General features: G+C 39.4%; 2 protein-coding genes across 6 annotated transcripts in view; one reads left to right on the top strand and one right to left on the bottom strand.

Annotated features, from left to right (window-relative positions):
- nac (GDP-fucose transporter nac) overlaps window positions 1-5,860 on the bottom strand; it is a 67,828-nt gene extending 61,968 nt beyond the window's left edge. The window contains exons 1-7 of one of the 2 annotated variants that reach the window (XR_015322286.1): window positions 5,494-5,860; window positions 4,997-5,242; window positions 4,098-4,344; window positions 3,678-3,796; window positions 2,141-2,353; window positions 1,437-1,520; window positions 187-559 (exon numbers count right to left, since the gene is read on the bottom strand). Coding sequence is in view for 1 of the 2 variants with exons in the window: in XM_022791404.2 (XP_022647139.1) it covers window positions 446-559; window positions 1,437-1,520; window positions 2,141-2,353; window positions 3,678-3,796; window positions 4,098-4,344; window positions 4,997-5,221 (1,002 nt within the window). In the remaining variant the exon portion in view is untranslated. Of the gene's footprint in view, window positions 1-129; window positions 560-1,436; window positions 1,521-2,140; window positions 2,354-3,677; window positions 3,797-4,097; window positions 4,345-4,996; window positions 5,243-5,493 lie in introns of those variants that run through there. The other variant, XM_022791404.2, reaches the window with a different exon arrangement.
- Window positions 5,861-6,372: 512 nt separating this feature from the next.
- On the top strand, window positions 6,373-24,607 carry LOC111244369 (sorting nexin-29-like). 4 transcript variants are annotated; one of them, XM_086981625.1, is made up of 16 exons: window positions 6,378-8,108; window positions 14,339-14,430; window positions 15,115-15,287; window positions 15,744-15,893; window positions 16,235-16,326; window positions 17,070-17,231; window positions 17,578-17,720; window positions 17,929-18,134; window positions 18,357-18,543; window positions 18,934-19,106; window positions 19,274-19,352; window positions 20,294-20,421; window positions 21,222-21,331; window positions 21,662-21,812; window positions 22,097-22,278; window positions 22,705-24,607. In XM_086981625.1, the coding sequence occupies exons 3-16, from the start codon at window positions 15,225-15,227 to the stop codon at window positions 22,889-22,891; spliced, it is 2,013 nt and encodes a 670-aa protein (XP_086837751.1). In that variant the 5' UTR covers window positions 6,378-8,108; window positions 14,339-14,430; window positions 15,115-15,224; the 3' UTR covers window positions 22,892-24,607. The 4 variants fall into 4 exon arrangements, with proteins under 4 accessions (XP_086837752.1, XP_086837751.1, XP_022647135.1 ...); XM_022791401.2 differs by lacking the exon at window positions 6,378-8,108 and adding an exon at window positions 8,119-14,009; XM_086981626.1 differs by lacking the exon at window positions 14,339-14,430 and having other exon boundaries at window positions 6,373-8,108; window positions 20,294-20,415.
- Window positions 24,608-25,142: the final 535 nt, after the last annotated feature.

Here is a 25,142-nt window from a genome sequence, read left to right as displayed (position 1 = left end):
TATGTGAAATGCGCACTAGAACTGCGTGAAATTCTAATCTTACGTTAGTTGTCTGGTTGCCTCAGCATAAAAACTTCTATCAGTTAATTAGCATGCATTTGTATATAAAATAATGAGCATTGTAAGACGTATGACGTCCTTCATAGTGTCTATTTTGTTTCTTAACTTGAATTAAGTTTTACTCACATTCAACTCTCCTTCTGCTAGTTGTTTGTCATGGTCCATGCCTGTACAGTTGACCCTATATACAACCCTTCACAACAAAGCTTATAATTCTGGCCTAACTTACAATTGTTTCATCAAGGGTTTGATTTCTTATGCTTTTATTCTGTGTACATAGCCAACAAGATTTAAGGCTTTTAATACAGCACGTGCCATCGGAAATGACTACGATTTAGGGCGCTATCTTCGTCAACTTAGATATTTGGTAAGAATTTTTTGCGGCCTAAGGCCCGCGCTCATTGTACGATTTGGCCATCTCAAGCTGCCGCACTCGCGTGTACATCGCTGAACCTAAAAGGACGAGTGCGTTTGAGGTCCACCACAAAATCGATTTCACCTGTTAGGAAACATAGTTGAGGTAAACAGATTAGAGATGAAGTGGTAGTTTGACCAAGGGATGCACTCAAGCTGCCTCGAAAGTTTTGTTGTGTGTGTTGAACCTTAATCGTAACGTGCTGTCCAAGGTTGCGTGCACCTCCTTTGCATTACCCCTAACTACGAGAAAATTTGTTGGTTGTTGCTATTACTGCCCTGACTAACAAAATTATGCTGTCTGCATATGCGTGGTGCACGTAAAGAAAGCACGGGATTGTTATTATTTTCATTGATTCTATAAATTTGTTTTGTTGGAGTTGTTGGTTTTACTAATGTTAAAACAAATAGAAACACTACTGAATAAAATGGTAAAGTCGAAGCCATCATATTCATGTAATCTTTCTACAGGGGACGCCCTCTATTCCCTAAAACGTTTTGACTCGTATCACGATGATATTTAATATTATCACAGGTCTTTCTGTTATGATTACTACATTGCAACAATCTGGTTGATTTCTAGAGGAAAAAATAAAGTTACGCAACTTCGCTTTTGTTTCTTACAGCTAGCTTGATCTGACGGAGATTAGCAAATTGAGTTCAAGCAAAAAAATAAACTATTATGTACAGCTATAATTACAAACAGCTGACTTCGTCTCTTCAAATCGTCAAAGCCTTGGCTTTTTACTGTTTGTACCTTTCTCAGATTACAAAGAAAAACTTAAATTTTGTTAGAAAACGGTTCAGATAAAGGATCATGCTATCTTGAAAATTTTATTTACGAGGACCAGTAAAATAGAAATGTCAAAAGCTTGAATTCGAAAGATCCTTCGAATACGAAGAGATATATAAACTATGTAGGAGGAAATATCTTTCGTAGATCAACCAAAAAATTTTCAAACCTGTTTAGAGAATGCAACAGCTAACACGGTCTGTACGCTGGCTTTTGCTGTACCAGATACGTTATGGGTGAGAGGAGATGTCACCTGCGCCCAATACAAAACAAACAATAAACACCTTATGCTAAATAATGGAAACTTGGCTATGTTGTGTTTTAGATCGAAATCAATTTCCCAATATTTTGATTTGGCTCTGATATCAGAACAGTCCAGCTCGAATATAATCTACCCTTAATGTATTTTAAATCAGTCACACATAGTGTTACAGACTTTACTACCCACTGCGAAATATTAACATTAAAAATTTTTAGTCTTTAATAAAAATCCTAATTGCTATATGCCTGGTCAAACCCCATTTGAAAAAACGTTCTCCGGCACGGCGATTTTGGAGTTTCATAATTATATTGTCCACAAACTGAACCTCTAATCTAATACGCTTTCTTTTAAACAAACTGCAAATTCTATAGCTTGGAAAAATCTAAAAAATTGAATTTTATGTATGAATCGGACCTAAAAAACCGTATGGCTTTATTGGTTATAATCGCATTAGGTAATACATCACCCAAGTTTCAGCAACTGGAACATGGCTTGAGTTATGATCTATTTTGTTATGTGTTGCACTCTACGTCTTCAAAAATGTACCCTTCAAATTGCTACAACAAACGTGTGCTGCTGCCTTTCGCAAGCGTTACGGCGTGTTTATTCACCTGAATCTGAAGCATAGTTACATAGCCAATGGCAAAACCGAAGATCCCCACAACAACGACAAGTGACCACCAAACGAGTGAGTCGAGCTGCGAAAACTTCATAATCGCAGGAACTTCACCACTTAACACAATCAACGGAATGAACATGACCATAGCGTTGACATTATTGTAGTAAGACAATAGCGACACAGAGTCGTTGACAAGTTTCAGCACCTAAATGAACAACAGTTTTAGCACAGAGAACATGTTGAGTATTTCAGTTTTATTATTAAATCATCCAACATGTTGAGTATTTTAATTTTATTATTAAATCATCCTTATCACCATCCTTAATATCACCTTCACCATCCTTATTGTGACAGCAGTAGAAATTACTCTAGCCGAACCGAAAGCAATTCTTAAGAACGCTGCCTGTGATAACGAAAAAAACCCGAAACATTTGCATTTTTTTATAGTAGACTTAACAGTTACGATTAAAGAAATTTTGGCAAAATAGTTCCCAATCAGTAGCGCGAAGTATTCTGAGACTACAGTAAAATTACACGTATTAAGATTATGGAATCTATTTGTTATTTCGCGACTGAAAACTCTAACCGACCAAAGATATCTTTTACAATATTATTATGTTTCGAGATTTGCGTGCAGTACCGCCTTAGAAATTCAATTAGACAACCGGCCCCGGAACGAACTGTGTCTGCGTCCGGATTTTAACCGAGACTATCACGTATTCCCTTCAAGTTTGGCAAACAAGGACGTAACCCACTAAGTACACTGCAACTAACAAAAAAAATGTTTAAAACATTATTGGGTATCTAAATAGAGCGTGAGCCAATGTCTCTTAACAGTTTGAGAGTCTTTACTCTATATCTTTACAGTATATGTATATAGAGGCAGTGGCATAGTTTGCGAATTCTGCTAGTAATCATAGTTCAATGGATGGCTTATTTGAATGGAAATAATTTATGTTTAGCGTTCCACGTTCACCGATTTGGTGTTTCACGCCCCATATCGCAGAAATGAGTAATATTCTAAAAGCAAATTGTTAACGGCAACAACAGCGATGATCGAAACGGCTTTCACGATGTTTTTGGACTAATAGTGCGTTCAGTGGAAGTCCCAACAAATGCGTGTCACTGCCGTATAACAATAAAAAGGTTGACAACTTGCCCCTGCCCCCATTTCATTGCGTTTATTATAATACGAAAAGAAACGCTGTGAAAATATCGTTCATATTTGATGCTATCACCTCACCACGCTAAATAACATAGAACAATATAAAATTCCAAAGAAAACACAATAATGGTCACCTAAAATAAAAAGCGTCAGAGTAAAAGGTATGTGCTTGCTGCATAAATAGTCGCGAGGTTATAGTCAGTATTTTAGCGATTTGAGCATTAGTTGCCAGTTCGAAGTCTTCAAGTTTCGTGATCTTCAGAAATTTCCAAAACGTCTCACAGATCTCATAAAACCTTCAATATTAAATCATTTAGATATGATTCCTAATAACTAATAACATACGTTATTACGAAAAGCTTACTTTTTTTGTGTAGATAGAGTACAAGCTCAGTGAAGCCGACGCGATTAGTCCGTAAATGATGCCGATCAGACTCAGCGTACCAGATGATTCCTCCTGGTCAACGCCCAGCAAGAAACCACCTGCATAGCCGTACCAATGTTAAAGGTGCATAGATAAGACAAGACGCCCAGCTGCTAGATATTTCAAAACCTTCCTTGCGAAGTCTATTATTCCTGTGCGTTCCGATACGCACATGCATAAATTTCTTCTGTGACTGCATGTATGAATTTCCACTTTAGCACGTCAGTAAATGTAAAACATCAAAGAAATTCATATTGTAATTGTCGTCTATCGTAATTTTATTAAAATATCAACTTTCAAGCAAAATAGTTTCGCTTTGTATTACTCTTGCCAGCTTTTCAAAAATAAATTCCCCCTTACCAATGATGACACCACAGCAGACGAGAGCGTATAATGATGTTCTCTGTTTGAGAATGATGTAGGTGAATATAACGTTGAAGACTGTTGTTAGCGACCGGCTCACAGTGTAAAATGCCACTCCAACATATTTTAGGCAAAGATTATTAAATGTAATCATCATAACAAAGAAGACTGATACAGGAGAAAGTCGTACAAGTTTTACAGTATCCAAGGTACATGCTGGAAACCAGAAGAAACGCGGGAACGCCTACCAAAAATACAAAGTCGAGCAGATTTAAAATATGATGTATTTTAAGATCATGCTTTCGGGAGATAATTCCAGACCGAACTATCAAAGACGGCCATCCGGGATCGAGGATTTGGATCCCAGAGTATTGTCTATAGTAGAACTTCCCCGTTACGTGCATGTCAGAGAATAAAACTTTAGTGACTGACATCGTTTTGATTCTAATTTAATAGAGCTATAAATAATCAGGAAACAGATCTAATTTAAGTCAGTTTATAGATAATAAGACACAAGTAATCTGCACGTTAATTAGCTGGTAATTTAAATGATAAACCTACATGTGTAACGTTATTGCATTATGCTCAAAAAATTATATTGCTCGTATGCCCTCTTTCTTTTTATAAAAGCGTGTATCAATTGAAGATCCTACGTCTTATAATATTTTCATATTATCGGGTATTGCTCTGAGGTATAACTGAGTTTCATTTTTTTAGTAATCCTTTTAAAAAACTCTGAGCTGTCTAGAACCAAAAAAAATCTTTTTTTTTTTTTTTTGTATAAAATGCAATACAGCTTAAGTTCAAGAAAGAAATTTAAATTAAACCCATTTAGACTTGCGTTAGACTTTATTTTTATGATAAAACGATATACGAATAATGTGCTTTAAACAAACCTTGCTTAAGCAGCTAAACAATAAACAGATTCCAACGGTAATAACGCACTGTGTAAACGTGATAAATAGGGGCGCCTCAAGACGATCCTTTGATGACAACAAATGTGAATTGAGAAATACCATTGATATGGACACAACCCAGTAAGCGGCAATGACTCCGACAACCTTGGCATATTGCCAAGCTAGAGACCCGTCATATTCCGCCGTTATTGTAGACGGCGGCATTGTTACGAAATTGACCAGTTTCTGTGAAAATAACACATCGAGATTTGTCAACGGTAAATGTACATGTAAAGAGAGGGCGGGAATAAGAAGGAAAGCTACCAATGACAGCAAAGCCGAATCTTATTTACAACGTTGACTACCACAACAACCAAGTAGTCGACATAGTAAATACACGTATACTAGCAAAACATGCCTACTAAACTCCGAGTATCAGTATAACACGAAATCTCTATGCTATGGTAAAAAAAAAAAGTAATATTTGTTTAGCTTACCAAATCAAACAAACACTATGGTTGCCGCTTTGTCCTCTGAATTACACATTAGGGCTGGGTCCTCTCTCGCCCTTCAGAAACTGTGGTGAAATCACTCACTCCGTCTTCGATACGTCGATGAGACGTAACAGACGTTTTTTCTGTGTACGACTGGTCGCGATTTTTTTTTTTCAAGGAACAGCCGATTTTTTCATATACTGAGTATTTACTTCTGAGAGCGAATCTGGAGTGCATCTATGTGTATGCTTTCGGTTCCGTCTGAGCCGTTCTTCTTATGGTCTTTAAACACCACCTAGCCGCGTGTTTGTTTCTGGCGTGAACCTGTCGTCTGCACGAAGCCCTCCTCCACACAGTGTAACTCAATAGAAGTTTACCCAACGAGCCTATGTTAGTGCATTACGATGCAAAGGGCAACATTTTTAGCCTTATTTGACTTTTTCGTGTCCCCGATTAGTTACACTTATAAATAAAAGCTGAAATAATGCTTGATTTACCTGTTAAGTACAACTGTTTTTGGGAATGCTTTCAGAGCTGCGGATCACCGAAAGATTAAAGCTAAATTCCAATACCCAAAGCCCCAATCATTTCGACTGCTTTCGTCTTCAACAAACGTTTTTCAAAGATACACTGTGTATACGAAATCAGCCATGATAGACCAAAACCAAAATTTAAAATACCCATTCGCTGTGGCTCTTTCGTTTGACGGAGGTTGAAAATTGCGCGTGCGTCCCAGCTGATTTTCTACCCGCAGGCTTGTTGCTTCGTGCAATCACAAAAAAAGAATAACAGAGAGGCAAGGGAAACTGAGGGTAGCTGCGAATAATACGCAAGAGGCATCATGTATTGTTGATATATACCGACTTGCAAAGCAGCTGTCCTCGTAAGAGCTTATCACCGCACGTGGAAAGGGTCCTTTGTTATGCCAGGACACGAACTGAGCTGGTCTGCTGAGAGACGTGTAGTTGCTCTTGCGTATTTGTCTGTCGAGTTCTACCTTCTGTCGCGGTCTTCTTTGCATAGCCCGATAAACAGGAGGCAGCTTACCACATATATGTGACTAACATTGGTATATTAGTCAACCTATGATGCGCCAGCCGCGAACGCATGCGTTTGATCAACTTCTCCTTCTCTTGTATACATCATTGTTAATACTAGTGATATTGTCGCTAATACTGTTGCAATGATTGTGCGACCGAGGCGCTATAGCGTCGTCTGCAGTGGCATTCTCTGATACTGTGAGTGATGGGGGTTGCTGCCTGCGGACCGACGTTTTCGTAGATGCATTACAACCTGTATCTCTCACGTCGACACAGTTACCGGTGGCCTCAAATAGTGGGTTTACTGTGCTCGCTTATTTCAGCTTGTTCGTGCCTCTCCCAAATCCAACAGATAGCAGCAGAAGAGAATCCTTACATCAAAGTGGCAGTTATGGATCAGTTAACATTTCGACCCTGGGAATTTTTAACGATCCGACGGAGTGAAAGTTCCAACTGTCCTGTGAAAGGATAATTTAAATAAGTAAATAAGAGAGTGCGGGGCTGGAGGAATTGGCAATTCAGCGAAAAGGACATGATCGGAGATCACCAGCTGTCGGAGGCGATATTCTGCGTACTGTTAATGTCGTCGTTAATTCGACGCGGAGCAGTAGCTTCTTTGTGTTTTGAAACAAACTGGAGACTCTGCATGTGGCCATATCCACATTTCAAACTGCTAATTGCCAGTTTAATGTCGAGGCTATCAGCTAAACACAGTTCGGTGTGCCTTTGTGAATTGATGATTTAGCGGTCTACTTTAAAGCCTAGCGATGGCTTATGACTAATTACAACATATCTGAGAACTTGACAGTTCTCTTCCACATTAGCGTACGCCTCGCGTATGAATAACTTGGAGCCTGATCCATTCTTTGAGTGGCCCGGATATTGTGTGTCTCCTCTTGACAGCACCTGTAGCGTCTAGCCAAGTTACTGCCTTTCTAACTGCTCAAAGTAGACGAGCTCTACCGAACGGGTGATCGTTCTCTTGGCAAGCATACGTTCTTCCTAACACAACCGCCTCCTGATCCGCTCGACAAGTAAACGGTGTGGTTTCTCTGAGGAGAACAGCATTGATGTACTTGCTATAAGTTGTTCTAAGACGCTAGTAACGGTATTTGGTATTGCGCGCTACGTGACCAGTGCGTATTACACAACTGTATCTCTATGTAGAACGAGAAAAAGATCTAATATCTCCTTTTTTCTGCTTAGACCTTTGTAAATCAACAGTGTCTGGACTACGGTGTCAAAGTGAAACACGAGGCGAATACACAATATTCAAGCGTCAGAGATATAACAAACGATCGGGGACATTTCATATCCTTAGTGAAAACGGTCATGTAACGGTTTCGGAACGCTTGCAATGGGTAAACCTTATTTGAGTCCCGAATCTAGATGATTATAAGATAGGCTTGGAGAACGCAATGAGTGCCAGGGAGCAATCCACTGTGGATTAGTGTTAGTTTACACTGAGGACTGATTGTGTAGTTATCGCAGTGAGTCAAAGTATCGTGAATTTTTGTGACAGTCGTCTGTGGTGATCTGCAGGCAGGATTCGACGCGCTCATCAATTGCGATTGCAGGGTAAGGGACGCAGTGCTGGAACTGCTGGGAAAAATATTGGATGACAAGCTAAAAATAATGCGTCGACTGTGGGTTAGATGGTAGAAGCCGACAGTGAAGGTGCTGCTGGCGATGCTTGAAGGATAATGGGTCATCAATCTTATAGGGATGATGTGTGCTTGGTCAACGGTAAGGTCCGTTTACGGTTTCGACTTACGTCGAAACTTGTTGTGGGTCGAAGGCCAACCTGCCTCAAGTTCTTCTATTAGACAACAGTCAATATCCAGTGTATCCTAATGAGTTGGAAATCGAGATTACGCATCAGGCCTGACTCAAGGCCGAAAACCGAGGCCGTTCTAGTTGAATCGTTGTTATCTAAGGTCGGTCCAGTCAACTCAGACTACAAAAACGACGGGGATCGATCGAGTTGGTTGAAGCTTGAATCGATCCAGGGGGAAGAGCTAATTTATCATTTGCAGTATTTTTCATTGCTCCGAATTACCTAACCCGATTAGTTTCAGATCAATCGATGTTAGATGAGTGAGTTCTTTGTAAGAAGCGTTGGACGCTAGAACGGTCGTTGATTTCTGAGAAGGACTTTTTATCGAGTCCTTTTGGCTCTGTGTATTCTCGTCATTTTGAATTGTATTGTGCTCTTAGACACTTTGAAAATAAAGGATATCTTGTTAATTTTTTCGATTGATGTTTTACATTTGCCAACGTTGACCAGTCACTTAATTGCTAAAACATACTACATGCTATGTAGCGCAAAACGGACATATTGTAGAATTTACTTACTACATATATTCAGCATCTCTTGTATGCAACACATCTGTAAGTAAAAAATGATCATTCTCATCGTAAACTCTATAAATATATATATATGGAAAGAACTTCATCAATGTTTACCTATGGTATCCTATTAGTCACACGCAAATACCTTACGACCTACATTCTGTTGAACCCTGTTCCCATCGACTGAATAGCCAGACTTCACATCAGACAGCCAGTAGCGGCTCGCATCCTTCTTAGTGAAAAAAAAACACAAGCATCACTTGATGGCGTGAACAGAACGTTGTCTGCATTGTTGATTACGTACTCAAATTGCGCGAATACCGAAAGCGCGCTGAAGTAGTTCTAGTCTCTCCCTCACTCTTAAATAAAGTCTGTATGAATAGACTCTATGTAATGAACGTTTATTGTCAATGGGATATTGACAAAATAACATATTTTGCTCAATAGTCAAGCAGACTCGATTGTTTCTCTTGCCGCAACTGTTGGAGCAGAGAGCTGTCGAAGAACTACGTTAGCGTAATTACGTTGGTGCGATAGGAGTAGCAAACGAATTAACTTCGCATTACCCAATTGATTAAGTTTACAGATGGGAACAAAAGCTGCCTTTAACGGTAAATCTTCGTAGAAGCAAAGGAGGCACTTCTAAATATATTGCGCATAATAATATACAAATACAATACGTCGTTGGGTTGAAATGATTTCCGTAAGGACACCTTTTTATATTTTATAACTCCTCCTTGCAGTGCTACCTGTCGATTGCACGTTCCTTAGACTGGTGGGTATCTACTGTATTAACGAAATCATACCCCTACGGAAGTACTCAATGTTTACCATTCATTGCCAGGCCTTCCCTGTCTCTGATTCAAAACTGTCCCGCATTTTCTTTGGTAGGAAACCCTGCAGAAAGATGAACGGTTTAATTACGGACTATGCAATCTTCTAATTATAATTTAGACGATCTCGTAAATCGTAAAAAATAAAACCTCGGATAATTTGTCAACGGTGTTTCCTATAGCAAGTTGCCAAAGGTGGATTTTCCTCCTTCCCTATGTTGTACAGAAATCAAGTCCCACGGCTTTAGATTGTTATCGCGGTGGTGTCGTAGTCGATAGTTAAGTGAACTGGACCGTGGAAACGGCTTCATAGAGACAATGTGGTATTAGCCTGAACGAGCCGTCCATGGATTTTAAGGAGTACACGTAAATAGGCGAAATTTGCCAGTTAAAATCGTGGTTAAGCTCTGTCTGATAGCGAACAACCCCTGGCAAAACAGCATCCGTTAGGTTACATTCATGTAATCCTGCTTATTTCGTAACGAATGAAGATAACTAATTGACAGGTGACGAAGTTCGCTATTTAGACAATCGTCGTTTCGTGGTAATGATGTATAGCAAAGTGTAGATGACACTTGCCAGATAAGAATTTTTGTGGCAAGCTAATATTATTTTTTATTAACACGGAAATAGATACACAATTTGTATACAATATTTTCGTTTGATCGAATAAGTACAAAGCTTATTGCTAGACATTATGGTTGATGTTTACAAATCATCAATGCTCAAAGTTTTTAGGTAATATTACGATTTTACTCAAACCAGCAAGTGTTATTTTGAGCATATTCGTGTATATTGTAATAGAAACAACTATATTTTCTATACTCACGGTCCACTTTTTGTTCGAACTGTTTTCTCTATGGAATACTATCTTGTTTATATTGTTTGGGCAATTGTTTATCGTGTTAAGTACGACTGCATCGTGCCACTGTGCTCTTTTTGGCCTCTGCAAAAGCCATTAGTCGCTTGCAACTAAGGCCACGTTAATGAGGTATACGCTGCTATTGCAAGCACTAATTGTTTTGACATGATTGTCGTGCTACACGGAACGACTTTTGTAGAATCCTGGGATGCATGATGTTAGCAGAAGATTCGTTCCATCCATTAGAGTAGCCATTGAAATGTATAATTGTCACATGGCTAACGTATTGTCATAACGATATAGCACAAGAATACGGCAGGGCCGGATAACATAGACACATTGAAATTATCTGTTTACAAGGACTTTTTTTTTACAGAAAGTTATAAACTTCTAAGGCTATGCAGATCAGACGTCGACAACTGTCAATAATATATTACTTCAGACCTCATGAAACCTTTTTTATAGATATTTGACAATATTTCTAATCAGCAAGATGTGAATTTTCAATGACTTGCAGCGATAGGATATGAGATCAAATTCTAAAATAGGAGTAAATAGACCTGAAAATTAGGTAGAATACCTTCGGCTGTCGTCAAATTATTCACTAGGCTCGATAAAGTAATCTTTGGCCAAATACTATACAATATTTTGTTTCATCTAGGATAATTAAGTTACTTATCTGTAAACTTCATATTAAGAAGCGCTCATACTTAATATCATCTGACTAATATGCATTGTATCCGAACAGCGAGAAAAAGAATGCAGACATACGATTTGCACCCGATCTTGCGATGTTCTATAGTATTCCTTAGGTTTGCCATCGGGTATTCACATTTATTTCATCGAAAAATTATCCGATTTGTTCTTAGTTTGAAACCTGTTTTGAGGTATGTACAATAGTGAAGTTGTGCTGTTTCAAGGCGTGTCCAGCAGCCAAAAATAGCACGCGATGAAGTTTGCAACTTCAGTTCACGCGATTGCAGGTATTGCAAGCCGAGGTCCAAATGCAGACCGTAACTATTCGGAATAGGACATAACGTGGAGATAGCAAAACCTTTTTGGTTGATTCGCTGCAAATAATCACTTTGGTGTTATTTTTCTCGCTATCGGTTGACGGTACTTGTGCAGAAATCCTACACGGGCATCGTTGTAATGCTTTGAGCGATTTTTTATTTGCTCATCGTCTGTGTCATCATTCATCGTGCTCTGAAGGCGAAGATTCATGGAGCTTAGCTGATGATGGACTCCTAATTTTTCTCAATTAGACTATATGGTGTCTAGGTAATAAAATTGTTACTAAAATTATGATTAGACTATGTTCGCCTACCGTTAATCCCTGTAGGTGGTCCTTTTGCCCTCTCTTAGCGTATTACCTCATACGACTGTAGATAGTACGAGCACGCTGACAGGGCATTGAGAGATGGTTTGCACCAACGTGTTTACAGTAATACAAGTACGCTTGCAGTAGATATAATAGTAAGTGTTGGATATCGTGCAGTAGTGCCGAGTGTTAGACACTCACCCTAAACTCCGACTGCCATCCATGGGATTTGAGCGATTGAAAAGCGCGGATCTTGTCACTGGATGTCTATCGCAGTGGGGCGCGCTCTGGTTTCCATGGGACTCTATTTGGTGTTTTGTAGAACCAAATTTTTAGAGATTAACGACGGGGTTTCCAGTTGAGAAAATATTTCACTGAAATCTTATCGAAAACGTGCTAATTGCCTGAAATCATTTAATACAACGGTTTTGGCTATGGGGCACAGCTAAAGTTCCCAATCAGTATATCACCGTAGGCGCGTCTAACGCTTGAATAATCATTACGCTCTTTATTCCTTATGTGATGCCTATCACAGTATGACTCCACTTTTCATGACAATATGAAGTAGTTACTTTGAATTTACTGCATGAACTAGTAGTTCGCAAATGCTCATAAACCAGTGTCTAGTATGTTTCATCGCTGGCTAAAGCTGTAACCCAACCAGTGAATCATTTTCAGCGGAAATAATCATACAGGAAGTCGGCGGATAATAGGCCTCTTTTTTTTGTTAAGAAGGATGAAATGCGTGAAGATGGTACGACTTGCTCGGAAGCCCACGATTTGTTCTATTGTTTCAGTAGGTTTTCAGCTAGATTAGAAGTCACAAATTGATATGTTACTGTACCTCAAGTGCAAGCAAATTCACGAACATGTCTATTCTATAAACGACTGAATGCCACGATATCCTTCGGGGTGTCTTCGTGATGAATTCTTTCTGTCTAGACAGCGTACATAGCATTCAATTTAGGTTGTAAATTGAAGGCAAAAAGTAAAATTAGTTTTGTAGTGCTGACACCGGAACGAATTGAGCTTCCCACTAGCACTCGTTAGATCAACTTTGTTCCGGCATCGTTTCATGTTCTAGTCAAAATAGCTATTTATAACATTTTACGTGTGTTCGATTTTATGTATTTGCATTGATACAAATCGTAACACATCTCCCCTCTTTGAACATTATGGGGTCTACTGTAGGATTATCGGTACGAGTCACTGCAGTACTTTTGTATTACTATGTACTATTTGTTGTATGTAGCATTATGGAATGATCCGATTGCTGTTTTTAACCTAGAACTTTGGCTCTCTAAGCCATATATCAGACTGGCCATATATCCCCCTGGAATCCGTCGAAGCTCAATTCATTAACTGGATAATGTTGACAGGAATGACTTTTTGATAATACCACACGATCCTTGTTGTATAGGTCAAACCTGAAATACTTAGCTGTCCTATCGGGTTGCTGGAGCTGGAACTAGTCATTTCGTGTGAACTGCAAAAGCAACCTATCGTTGTATAGGTAGATTATAGTTTAACTTCACTACGCCTGTCGCCAGGACGAATTTCATCCGATTCAAAGTCACATACCAAACAATCCAATAAGGTGTATCTTGCAGTTTTTGCGTTCAGTTTCTGTGCAAGTTTTTTCTACTAAGCTCGTCTTTTCATTTTTGAAAGTGCGTTGGAATAAGCACATCTGCCTCTCCAGCATCATTGTTAATGGTACTCTATTAGCGGATCAGTGCTCGGATGCTGGCAGGTATCATGACAGGCAACGCTCCAATGTTGGCTCTTTCTAACTCGTTCTGCCGTAGCCATGACCACTGATACGGGGGCCGATTCAAGTTTCCTATGACGCAGCTATGCAGGGTGTAAGCTGCCACGAGTTTCGACAGATCCTACCAAATCGGTCCGTCGTCTGACTCTAACTTTGCTAGCAAACTAGCTCTGTCGGAACATTAAAAGCCATACGACGGTAACAATCTGATATCCTAACAGGCAAGGCCCAACTGGTTAGGAGATGTAAGGCTGTATCAGAATGGAGCCAAACGTAGAGTGCTTAGACATTAATTAGGGGTCGATCGGCATATGGATCACGTTCATCATCATCATCACGGGTCAGTGCATGAGTTAGTCACTATGTAATATGGCCCTAATGTAGATGTTTTGCCAGAAGGAAGCAGAGGATGTGCCTGGCTGCAACCAACATAAACACCTATTGCGATTGCACTGATCTGTGATTTACTATTGGCCTCGCGGTTTTATTTCATAGTATCTTTTGAATAGAAGCTACTCTCTTTAACCTGAAATGCGAAAACAGCAAAGACCACTACTGTTCTCGTGTGGAACTGTCTAGTTCGTTTTGCTGAGGAGCAACTACGAAATATTAATACGACAATTTTCCGGCTGTCTCTATTCCGTATAATTGGCTCTTTATCCTCTATAGATATACAAATGACGATCAACCATTTTGCTGTTTCCGTAATAAGTCGCTATTATCGCGGAATACTACGTTATCGATAGACAACCAGAACTCAGGTGCGTTATCATATCTGAAGTATTTCATAGGCTTCAATTAGTTCAAAGCGTGACTAGGTTGAATGCGATACACTAACCCATTTGATTAGCCGTAGCGTATTTTTATACAATTATGTTTTGTATTGAATAGTTGTTAAATAAAGATCTATTCTGATAAGCATTTTGCTAACGTACTTTGGTTTTCTCTGATATGTTAGTTCGAGGCTCTTGATAATGCCTCTGCTGGTTAAGTTTTTCTAACGAGTATTCTACTTCGAGCGATTCATGAGACTTCTTTGTTTGCGGTCTTTTTCAATCGTCATATTCGGGATAACCGTAAACGGCACTCGCCTCGTCCATTTCGCTTTCAGTAAACCTTTTTTTAAATGTTTTGTCAGCAACACCTTAATAGAGAGCATTTGATGGGATTCCCTCTTGGACGGCAAAATCAATGTGGTACCGTCCTTGTTATCTCTAGTATGCGTATGTCAGGAATTGGTTCATTTAATTGTTTACATAGTTAAAAAAAAAAGTGCTTTCGTCCAGTTGCGAAAGAAAGCTTTTAAATCAAAGTACATTATGTGGATACATATAATAATAGCTTATACATATAATATATCACTTGACCCATATTTTCTGCGAGAATTCGCCCAATCTCTATAGCTAAAAATAGTAATTTCTTTTAATATCGTGAGAAATTTGCAGCTCTACGAGTATTCGCGGTAGCAGAAATTGATGAACTGTAAGTTTTGAAAACAGATATTGACACGAGGCAAGGTCTTTTTTTGACCTAGTCAGGGGATAATCCGATTACGATGAACGAGCACGAACGTGAACGGAGGTCCATACAGGTCAGCCTTCTTGAAGCTCTCAAAGAGGTGAGCGTACGATATTAAGATTTCGTTTACCAACGTAAGCTGCTCTACCACAAATAAATCCTTCGGTGATCCCGCAGAGGTTATTGTTTTCTTTCGAAATATGGAGATACTTTTTATATGTTGGTTTGCCTAGGCTAATATTGATTTCATCCAGCTCGATGCGAGCATGGTCAACTGATGTTACTTCCTGTTCCGGCAATTAGGCTGTCGCAAACTTTTTGTACTTATACTTAGTCAATATTTTCTATAGCTGACACTAATAGGTGTTCTAACTTCTGACCATCAGCGCGGTAACATTCTAGCTATTTGATAAGCAGCATATTGTAGCTGATCGAATTTCCGCTTGAATAAAAACGACTAGAATTTCATGTGCTCGTAAAGCTCTATGCCTTTAAGTGCTGCAAGCAAATAGAAAATAGTTGGACTAGTTGATGTAATTTACAAATATCTCGACAGTGTCAGATACGGTTCGGATCGGGTCAGGAGTTGGCAACGGAACAAGACGCTCGGGTAGCAGCTCTATGTACCTCAGTCGAGCGCGCTTTCAGACATGGTATACGACCACAACATCAACATAATGCTTTACAGCCGTCTCTTGCGAATATGGTAGGCGCAAAGTTTTTTTGTGTTTCGTTACATTTTACGATCGATCGATAATAATAATAATAATAAGTGCATCGATAATAATCTTAAACGAGGTTCTCCTCCTATGAGATCGAATACGATGCAATGTGAAAAAAGCAAAGCAGTAAATTCTGCTGTGGATTAATGTTAAGGCAGTGTACTTTAAATGAGAAGTATTAGCGCTCACTCAGTCTAGCCACACAATGAATGTATTACTCCTAAAGAAAAAAAAACTGACTAAAATTTACCATAAGGACATCAATTAGTGTTCTGTTTACATACAATTAGCTCAGTGTAATTGGTATTGTATTTTCCGCTTTCAGGTGCGTGGTCTGCTAACTCAAAATGATGTCCGAGGCTCGAGTGATCTCTTTGCATTTATATGGAACTTCCTTAGTAAACATGAACTCGAAAGGTACGCCATATCTGCCTAAAATAGAGCTGTAGGTTTTAATGTAGAATTTCTAAACTTCTGATCGAATTCACACTCAAGTTTCACTGGCCTAACGTTCTATTCTGTTATATAACTAAATTTAAATAAAAATAAACATGTAAGGTTTCGACGACTCGTATATATGATTTCATATTAGATAAACAATGTTATTAATATATGGTGATTTAACCAGATTATGTATATCTCAAAATAGTCTCGCTTAACACAAAGCGCAGAATAAGAGTTCAAGGCACACACTTTAGTCTTGTTTTTTTTATTTTGTAATCTTTATGACCCAGCATTTGTGTGACTGGACGGAGACCTATTTGCGTATTTTCAAGAAATCTTCGTATAGTTTTGTAGAATCTAGACATTCTGTTGCACTGCAACGAATTCATTTTTATAGACACTTTAACTATACCCGTTACTTTTTACGGCAAAATTTATTTTCAAATTGCCACGAGACCTTATCGTTTTCACTGAATATATTTCTATTATCTATTTCATTGCTATGTTGCAATTTTATATTTGAAAAATTATAGTGGACGAGAATAGTAGACGGGTACCGAAGTAGATTCGATCGAAAAATCGATCGAAGTCGGGCGTGCGAAGCGGGCTTAGCTTTGCCACGAGCTTAAACGATGCGTGTTACCAACTGATGTTGTTCTCGATATCTTTGGGCGCGGGCGGGATTGCTTTTGTTTGTTTGCCATGACCCCGTGTAGGTTCCAGCTGTTGAAAAACGTAAGAACCGATGCTGGCAGAGCTCGGGCGTGGATTCGATGCGCTTTAAATGAGCACTCCCTAGAGAAGTATTGCAAGAAGTTGTTCGGTTCTCAGGAAAGAGCTCGCTTAGAAAAGTTCTACGAGAGCTGGGCCTTTCTACGGTAAGTGAAAGATTGGTGTTGTTGAACTCTTTTTTTATGTCGCTCTGAACCGAGGGGCCAATTTGTTTTGTGTTGTAGCCAATGATCTGATCTATGAATAATAAATGAAAAACACCAGCCTGGCTCACGGGCCTCCAGCGACTATGCACCGGATGATCTTTGCATATGTAGCCCAATGTCCTAGCGTGTATCTATCTCAGTTTTGTTGGCCACACTCAATGTACGTAAACATTGTACCCATTGTACCTATAGAAAATTTGTGGGTAGCCGCAAGCACCTGTTTCTACTTGCGTATTTAATGAAGTGGCGTTGTTGTTTGAAATCGGCCCCGTTTTGTCCGTCGCAGGGATGAGGAATTGTGCGCAGTCTTTGAAACGATGTCACAGGGCATGAAAAGTATTTTGTTTGCACTAAACGTCGATAGTTCCCGACTCGATCCGGAGGAACCCGTCAGCCCCGCTGCAGAAGTCGGCTCAGCTTTTGAAGATGGTATTTGTATTTTGCTATAGTAAACATCTAGACAAATAGTCTTCATGGAAGGCAAGATGCTAGATAAAACACATCGTTGTCTGTCAGTTCATTGCTGTATTTATGCTGTCTTATACAGTGTGCACGAGCACGAGATTCGCTCTCTCTATCCGTCTGATAAGAATGTTAAACATGGATTGACGCAAGCCATTGCGAATGACCCTTGCAGGCTTTGAGGCGCCTGCGCCGGTCATGGCGCCGGACGCTCGTGAAGGTCATATTAAGAAAAAAAAAAAGCGGTCCACTCATTATAACCCAACGACAAGCCTTGAGCCTGCCGGTGGAAGTCCCTCAGAGATTAAAAGCAGCCCACCGTCGAGTGTAGCCAGTCCCATAGCGGAGAACCTCAGTGGTATTGAGGACAGCTATTTTCAGGTATGTTGAAGCATCGCATAGTTCTCAACGCTTCCCTTGCGAGTGAACCGTGGCCTCTGGATATACGATACGGTTTTCACATCTTTGTAATTCGTCGGCTTTGCATGAGATTCTAACGTAACTAAGTAGATATGCTTATTAATATATTAAGCGAAACGAATATCAAATAAATGAAAATACTACCTTTGAAATATGTTTGCATGCTGTGCAACTTCCTTGTAGGCTTTGGGAAAGTCTCCTCAGTTAAAGACGGGTTTGACGCCCATCACCGATTCGGTTGGTCTTTCGTATGGTGACCTAATACCGGTAAAAAGCGAGGATACCATTGGAGAGGATACACTGAGTACAACGAGCGGACGGAGCGAAAGAGCCTGCGCGTACTCCAGCAAGAGCACGTCACTGTCGGAAGGTAATTAAAAGGACTATTTTATATCGCGAGTATTGAATTATAGTAGTTAACTAACCAAATGTATAGAATGAAAATATACAGACTGAACAAAAATGAGTACGTATTATTATATAAAAAAATATCTCGATCATATGTCAAAAATACACACAAGTCTCTTTCGAGCCTCAGCATAAGCTTAGACTGACAGATGTCAAATAACTGACTGATAATAAATTAGACTGACAGATGTCACAGCAACGAGCACGAAGCGCGATGTTGCAAAATTGTTATAAAAAGTGTGTACAAAAAGAAAAAGGAATCATGTTATACGTTCTTAATTACACGTAAGTAACGCACGCATAAATTACACGTATAGTAAGTGTATCATATAGTATTTTATGACCGCTACAGGTGAGCTTCGTGAGGCGCTCGAAGCGATGGTCGAGCGTCGAAAACAGCTCGAGTGTGACTTGGAGTCTTATCGTGAGCGGCTGGCTAGTGAACGAGAGCGCACTCGAAGAGCTGAAGAGAAATTGCTGAAGGCCGAAACTCGACAGGGCCAGATGCTACGCGAGATGGAACAGGTATATACAAACTAAGTGTGCCCTTCTGTCTAAGTACTAGTTGGGTTCGTAATGTAAAAGCCGTATTGTGGAAAATCTTGCTCGACTTATGGGCAGAAAATTCAAACCGGAACTACTAGGCCGCCATACATATACAATTGTATTCTTTTGGATGACGATGAACGCAGGTAAAAGGCCAACTGCGGAAATACGTCCATGCTGTGCAGATGCTTAAAGCTAACGGAAAGGACAACCGAACCGCCAGTGGTGAGAACGATGATTAGTAGTCGATTGAAGGTTTTTCCATTTATATACTGTTCGCTAGTAAGCACAATCGAGTTATGGTGAATTTATAGCTTAGAGTTAGTCGATTTTCAAGCCTATCAATAAAGCGTTTCCGCCAATTTGCAGAGCTCTCGTTCTAACACCGCTCATTGTCCAGTGTTGATGTTGTTTAGGACTGCCTTCTTCCAATTTTCTGCTATTAATCGAATAGCAACCATAAATGTCTCTAAGGGCTCACTCGATGGTATAACTCGATGCTGACACGTATACTCGTACTGACGTAAATAAATCATTCTAAAAGTATCGTTGGTTGTGACACTGACGCATTTAAAAGATGATTTGAAGATTGCTACAATTACTAATTCTATTAATTTGATGGTGGGATATTGATATCTTTGACGCTGATGCAACTATTCCCTTCTCTCGTTATCATTCTCGCTTCTTTGCTCGTTTTTGACCATGGCAAGCTATAAATTTTCAAAGCTGTTTTAGAATCATTGGACCGGTGCTAAAATAAGAGATGTTAGTTTGATGGATTTAGGTTCAATCGTGCCTCAACCATTAGGTTAACAATTGTTTCCTATTTATGCAACGGTAGACAAAAGGTTTACGAACAATGAAGCGGTAACAGCTGGTGTTATATTGCAAGTATATAGTTGAGCTTCGTTATAGGAACGGTTGATTAAGCACAATACGAAGTAAACCTTGCTTTTATTTTCGAAACATGATTTATCACGAAAAACATTTTCTTAACTTGGCGCAAGGCTTAAGGAGATACGAGGCAATTTTTCACCATTAATAATGCGGTTACTTTATAATAAATGAGAAAATAAATGACCACTATGATAGTTTTTCAATAAATGATGCTCAATAATCGGCTAGGAGGTCTGGGTCATTTTAGTTGGAACTTTTTTTTTTTATAGAGTTGCACTCGCTTGAGATTACGGCAAGCACTAACGAAGAGGGCCTTCTCAACATCGGCACTACATCGACCAATAGTCTTGGTTACGCCGTCGACGACCCTACAAACTATGAAGCGAAGCTGGTACAAGTATGTTACATGTATAACATAGTGTAAGTTAGATTAGGTAAGTTGTTTTATAGCTTAGTACGGTGTTCTATGGGCTGCCATAGAACTTAACATTTCAGTTTTTCAAAGATGTTCTACTTGAGGAATCGTTTTCAAGTGAATTCATTGCTCTAGCACTGATCCCTAGGGCTTATTAGAGTTAGATCAATTACGGCAGTTACGTGATCTACAATTGTTATCTTTACGTATCGATTCCTAAATAGTTTCTAAAGACATTTTCACAGTTGTGCGTTAGAACGAAATTTCGTGTTGACGTTACTGGAAAAAGGACTAGTGACGCCTTTATCGTAAGTGCCTATAATATGCTTCGCGCATCGTACCCCGTCAAGTGTGTGCACATCCGAGAAGGTGGAAGGACGACTCTATTGATTAACGATTCTTAAGCGACTCTTAGCTATTTCACTATATGCGATCGCCTGTATGAGATTGCTGCGTGTCCGTACTCGCATCGATACCACTAAATCCGGGACAATTTGCTATAAAATCATAATGTAGTTTAATGGCTGCAATATTAAAGCCTCGTGAAAGGATCTCATATGAAGCATCGTAACGTGTCGAGCCGTTGTTCCTCTTACCAGAAGGCAATATGTGTTTTTCTCAGCTTTTCGTTTCGATGATAACAGTACCTTTTTCGCAATGTCGGTTCGGTCTAATTACTCAAAATAAAAAAAAAATTAAAAAAAAAAAAAAAAAAGCTTAACTAGAGGTACGACGCAGGAATCATCTGATCACACTATCGATGCTTTTTGCTTTCATTACAGGTGGCAGAAATGCACGCAGAACTCATGGAGTTCAATGAGCGGTTGCAGAGACAACTGGCACTTAAGGAATCAGCAATTCGACGACTTCGGGACGAACTCACTGATTTACGGTAAATATAACAGGCTGAGTTTACAATGAATGGGTAGCTTACATAGTGTGTGACCACGTGTTGTGTAAGCGCCTCTTAAGAACTAAGACTCGTGCTTCAGTTCACATTAGAGGGTGTTTGTTACATGACATTAAATGACGGATTTAACTCCTTTTTTATTGGGGTCGTCACGTTAGCTTACGTTAAATCGCCATATTTTCACTTGCATTAGGGCTACCTACCTCCCTCCCTTTCTCTCTCTGACTCTACTCATGTGCTAACGCTATAGTGCTTTGTAACGTACTAGTTAAGTTAATGATCTAAAGTGATGTATATGCTGTTGTTACGCAGTGGGCCCCTCGCGGAAGAGGACAGTTCCTCGGATTCACACTCAGTGACATCTGATTATGATACCGTTTCACAATTTAGACCATCAATCAATATCTGGATTCCGTCAGTATTCCTCGCTGGGCAAGGATCGGACGCGTTCCACGTTTATCAGGTCTGCTCAATGCGGCATATCAATTTACATCATTGATCAGAGAACACCTATCATACCGATATACCCATCTAAAAAATTGGATTTTATTTTAAAATAGCATCGAAAAATTTAGAACAATTTGCTGCACATTTTAAAATGCACAGTTAAGATAACACAATTTCCTTCAGTTACAGCGACACCTAACATAATCTTCTTCAACAGTAATACCATTGTTATCTTAGTACGCAATACTCAAGGATGCAATCTTTTAATCAATCTCATTCATGTTTTTCGTTTCTGTGCAGATATATATTCGTATAGGCGAAGAAGAATGGAACGTCTATCGACGATATTCTCAATTCTATTCGATGCACAAAGCACTATTACGAGGTCAGAGCGTTTTCGCTTCTTTTGATTTCCCGCCAAAGAAAAGCTTGGGCAACAAAGACGCGAAGCTCGTACAGGAGAGACGCAAACGCTTACAGAGGTAAATACGGATAGAATAAATTCATTAGTCATTCGTATTGATTTCGCACGGTAATCCATGTAGCGGTGAGCGTAACGTACGCTATTACAGGACATAAGCTTCGTCTAGTGTTTATCAGCCGATTATTATGGGTTTGAATCTTTTCTAGCCAGTCATCTTCACTGAATCTCCCCCTGCCATTGTCCGTACGACAAATAGTATTAGATAATAAATTGTTACTTTCATCGAGAATATTCTAATAGCCGTCATCGCAAAATCAATCCAGCTACTAACGATGAGCGGACATCGTATCGGTAATCTTAGATGACGGTGTATGTATTCTATATCACACTAAATACATTGCCAAGCCCACGTTTCGCCAGGTCGATTTTCTGCATGCATTTAATCCAGTTATTGTATGCATTTCTATTTTTTCCGCATCTGTAGATATCTTCGTTGCGTTATCAACTGGCTTCTTCAGGGCAATTCTCGCCTTTCGCAGAATCCTGACAAGGCGACGTTGACTGAAGCGATGCCGTTCTTCGGTGATCGCGATCAAGCCCACTTTCCACGGCGGAGGCAATCCCCCATTCGAAGAGCCCAGGAAGCTCAAGCCTACTACAACGGATTATAATCGATTCTGTAGTGGAAGTTCAATTGTTGCCTTGCGGCAGTCGCGCAACGACTGCCCGTACAAAACGGCCCGTCTATTTCCCCCCGCCAAAATTCTGACAAAGACAGCGAGAAGACAAAAACCGAGTTGTTGTTACGGCAGACTCTCCAGTCAGCTATTTGACCTGCACTAACACACTATGACGTATTTTACCGTTCGCAATCCTATATATATATATATAATGAGCGTTTATTTGCTAGGTTTTTTACATACCCTATACTATGTTTGTACAGTTCCTTATCTCATTTCCTTATTAATCGTAATTAACAGTACATACAAAAAGTTCCCGTCAAAGCGTAAAATCATGAAATGATCGCCTTAATAATACACACTCAAAAACATCGACTGTGAAAAAGCGTCATTATGTATAGCTGAAGAATACGTTAGACTGAAATGCCGGGTATATATTGTTGTTGTTGTTGCTGCTGCTGCTGCTGCTGCTGTTGTTGTTATTGTTGTCGTCGTCGTCGTCGTCGAACGGAGTACGAAATACAAATTTCAATGGGAAATTTGCTCGGAATCACGCTTTCTTCACTTTAGTCATCGTATTTATTGAAACTTTTTGTACACTCTAAAAAAGCTTTAGATCCTATAAAGTATCGTAGATGTCCTTGTGAATGAGAATGCGACTGCTGTATGAGGGTCCGTTATCTTTACTGGAACACAGTTTCACAGTTAACACACACACACACACACACACACTGTATTTATCAGCAGATTTTTAGAATTCGATTACGCAAATGATGGACGTTTCTATGCACAGAGCTTCGCCCACCTTTATTCGTTATCATATTTTTACGCATAGTAAATAAAGGCTAATTAAGTGTGTATTTCTGTGAACATATATGTATTGATGTTGTAGAAGCGTTGCGTACAAATAGGTCTATATGAACCTTATTGTTACAGTCGACGTCGATATATGATCATTCAGGCGACGATTCCTATGTTAAATGAACGTGGATTCGTCTATATGATGCCAAAGCTATGCTGTTGTTATACGCGATGGCCTTCACCTGCTGATGGCTGCCATCAAGCGAGGAGCACTACTGCTTCGTATTCAGAGAACAGATGAGGGTAGGGTTCAGTTGACGAAGTTTTTATTTAGCGCTATATGTCAATGAAACAATGCGCCAAAAGACATTTACGTATGGCCGTTATTATATTATGAATATCGACAGTATTTATTTATAAGTCGTACGCTACGATCACTACAGAACACAGACATTGAACAGCATGTAGGAAAAATTAAAAACTTGTAAAAAGACTTTATACTAGGAGTATGACGCGCAAAGTGAGGAATATAGATATCGTAATTGTCAAACATGGCGGTTGCCCGCGTCGTTAAGCGGGCTACTTCGGACCACTTTTTAGCCTAATTTAGCTTCATATAGCCGAAAAGCTCATTTCAATATAATTTTGTTTCCACGCTTCTGTTCATCAAAATTTGTGATCAATTAATGGTATGATTAAACAGTCATATTTAGACATCACAGATTGGCGTTCTCTAACGCATGATTTTATGAAGGGATCTGAAAATGCGGCGTGAAGTTGACCCTTCTCCATGTAGCACTGAGCCTCCAGCTTATCTCTAATGGCTTATTACACTAATTCGATAATTACACTGTGTTTTCTAATTTCAGGCATTTTTTTGAATAAAATATCTTCCATACAAATATATTTGTGATATCTTTTTTTTTTTTGTTTGGCACGTTCAGTTACCACGTTACGAGTGATAGGTTGAAAAGCACTTCAAATGTACCGCATTCCTATGTGGTGTGTTCCTATGTAACTATGTTATCTTAAGGCATGCTTCGTTTAAATGTCGTCGAAAGTTTGTCTCACCGTTCTTCATTGTTCGTATCACTGTAGATTTTCTATTTCTGGAGCAGAAATCAGACGGTGCAATGTTGCCCCCGCTGGCATAAAGTTGCGCGTCTCGATAGCATTACATTATAGAATTCGGGCTTGATTTCTAATTATCGCTTTCTGTATTATAATTTACTCAACAGCTCTATTATTCTGGACATGGTGATGATTCGGGCGGGCGTTTGAACTAGATAATCATATAGTGTATATAAATGTTAAGCATAAGTAATCACGAAATAGAAGCGTATCGGCACCTAGCAACAAAATCAAGCCCTTAACCACCACCAAAGCCTTGACAGTTTTGCTTGTCGTTAACAACAATGATGAATGCTCCCTTTCAATGCCA

Source organism: Varroa destructor, unplaced genomic scaffold, assembly GCF_002443255.2.
Source record: "Varroa destructor unplaced genomic scaffold, Vdes_3.0 BEIS01000002.1, whole genome shotgun sequence".
NCBI classification, from domain to species: Eukaryota; Metazoa; Arthropoda; class Arachnida; order Mesostigmata; family Varroidae; genus Varroa; species Varroa destructor.
Note: the sequence above shows the minus strand (reverse complement) of the source record. Positions and strands in the feature narration are given on the sequence as shown.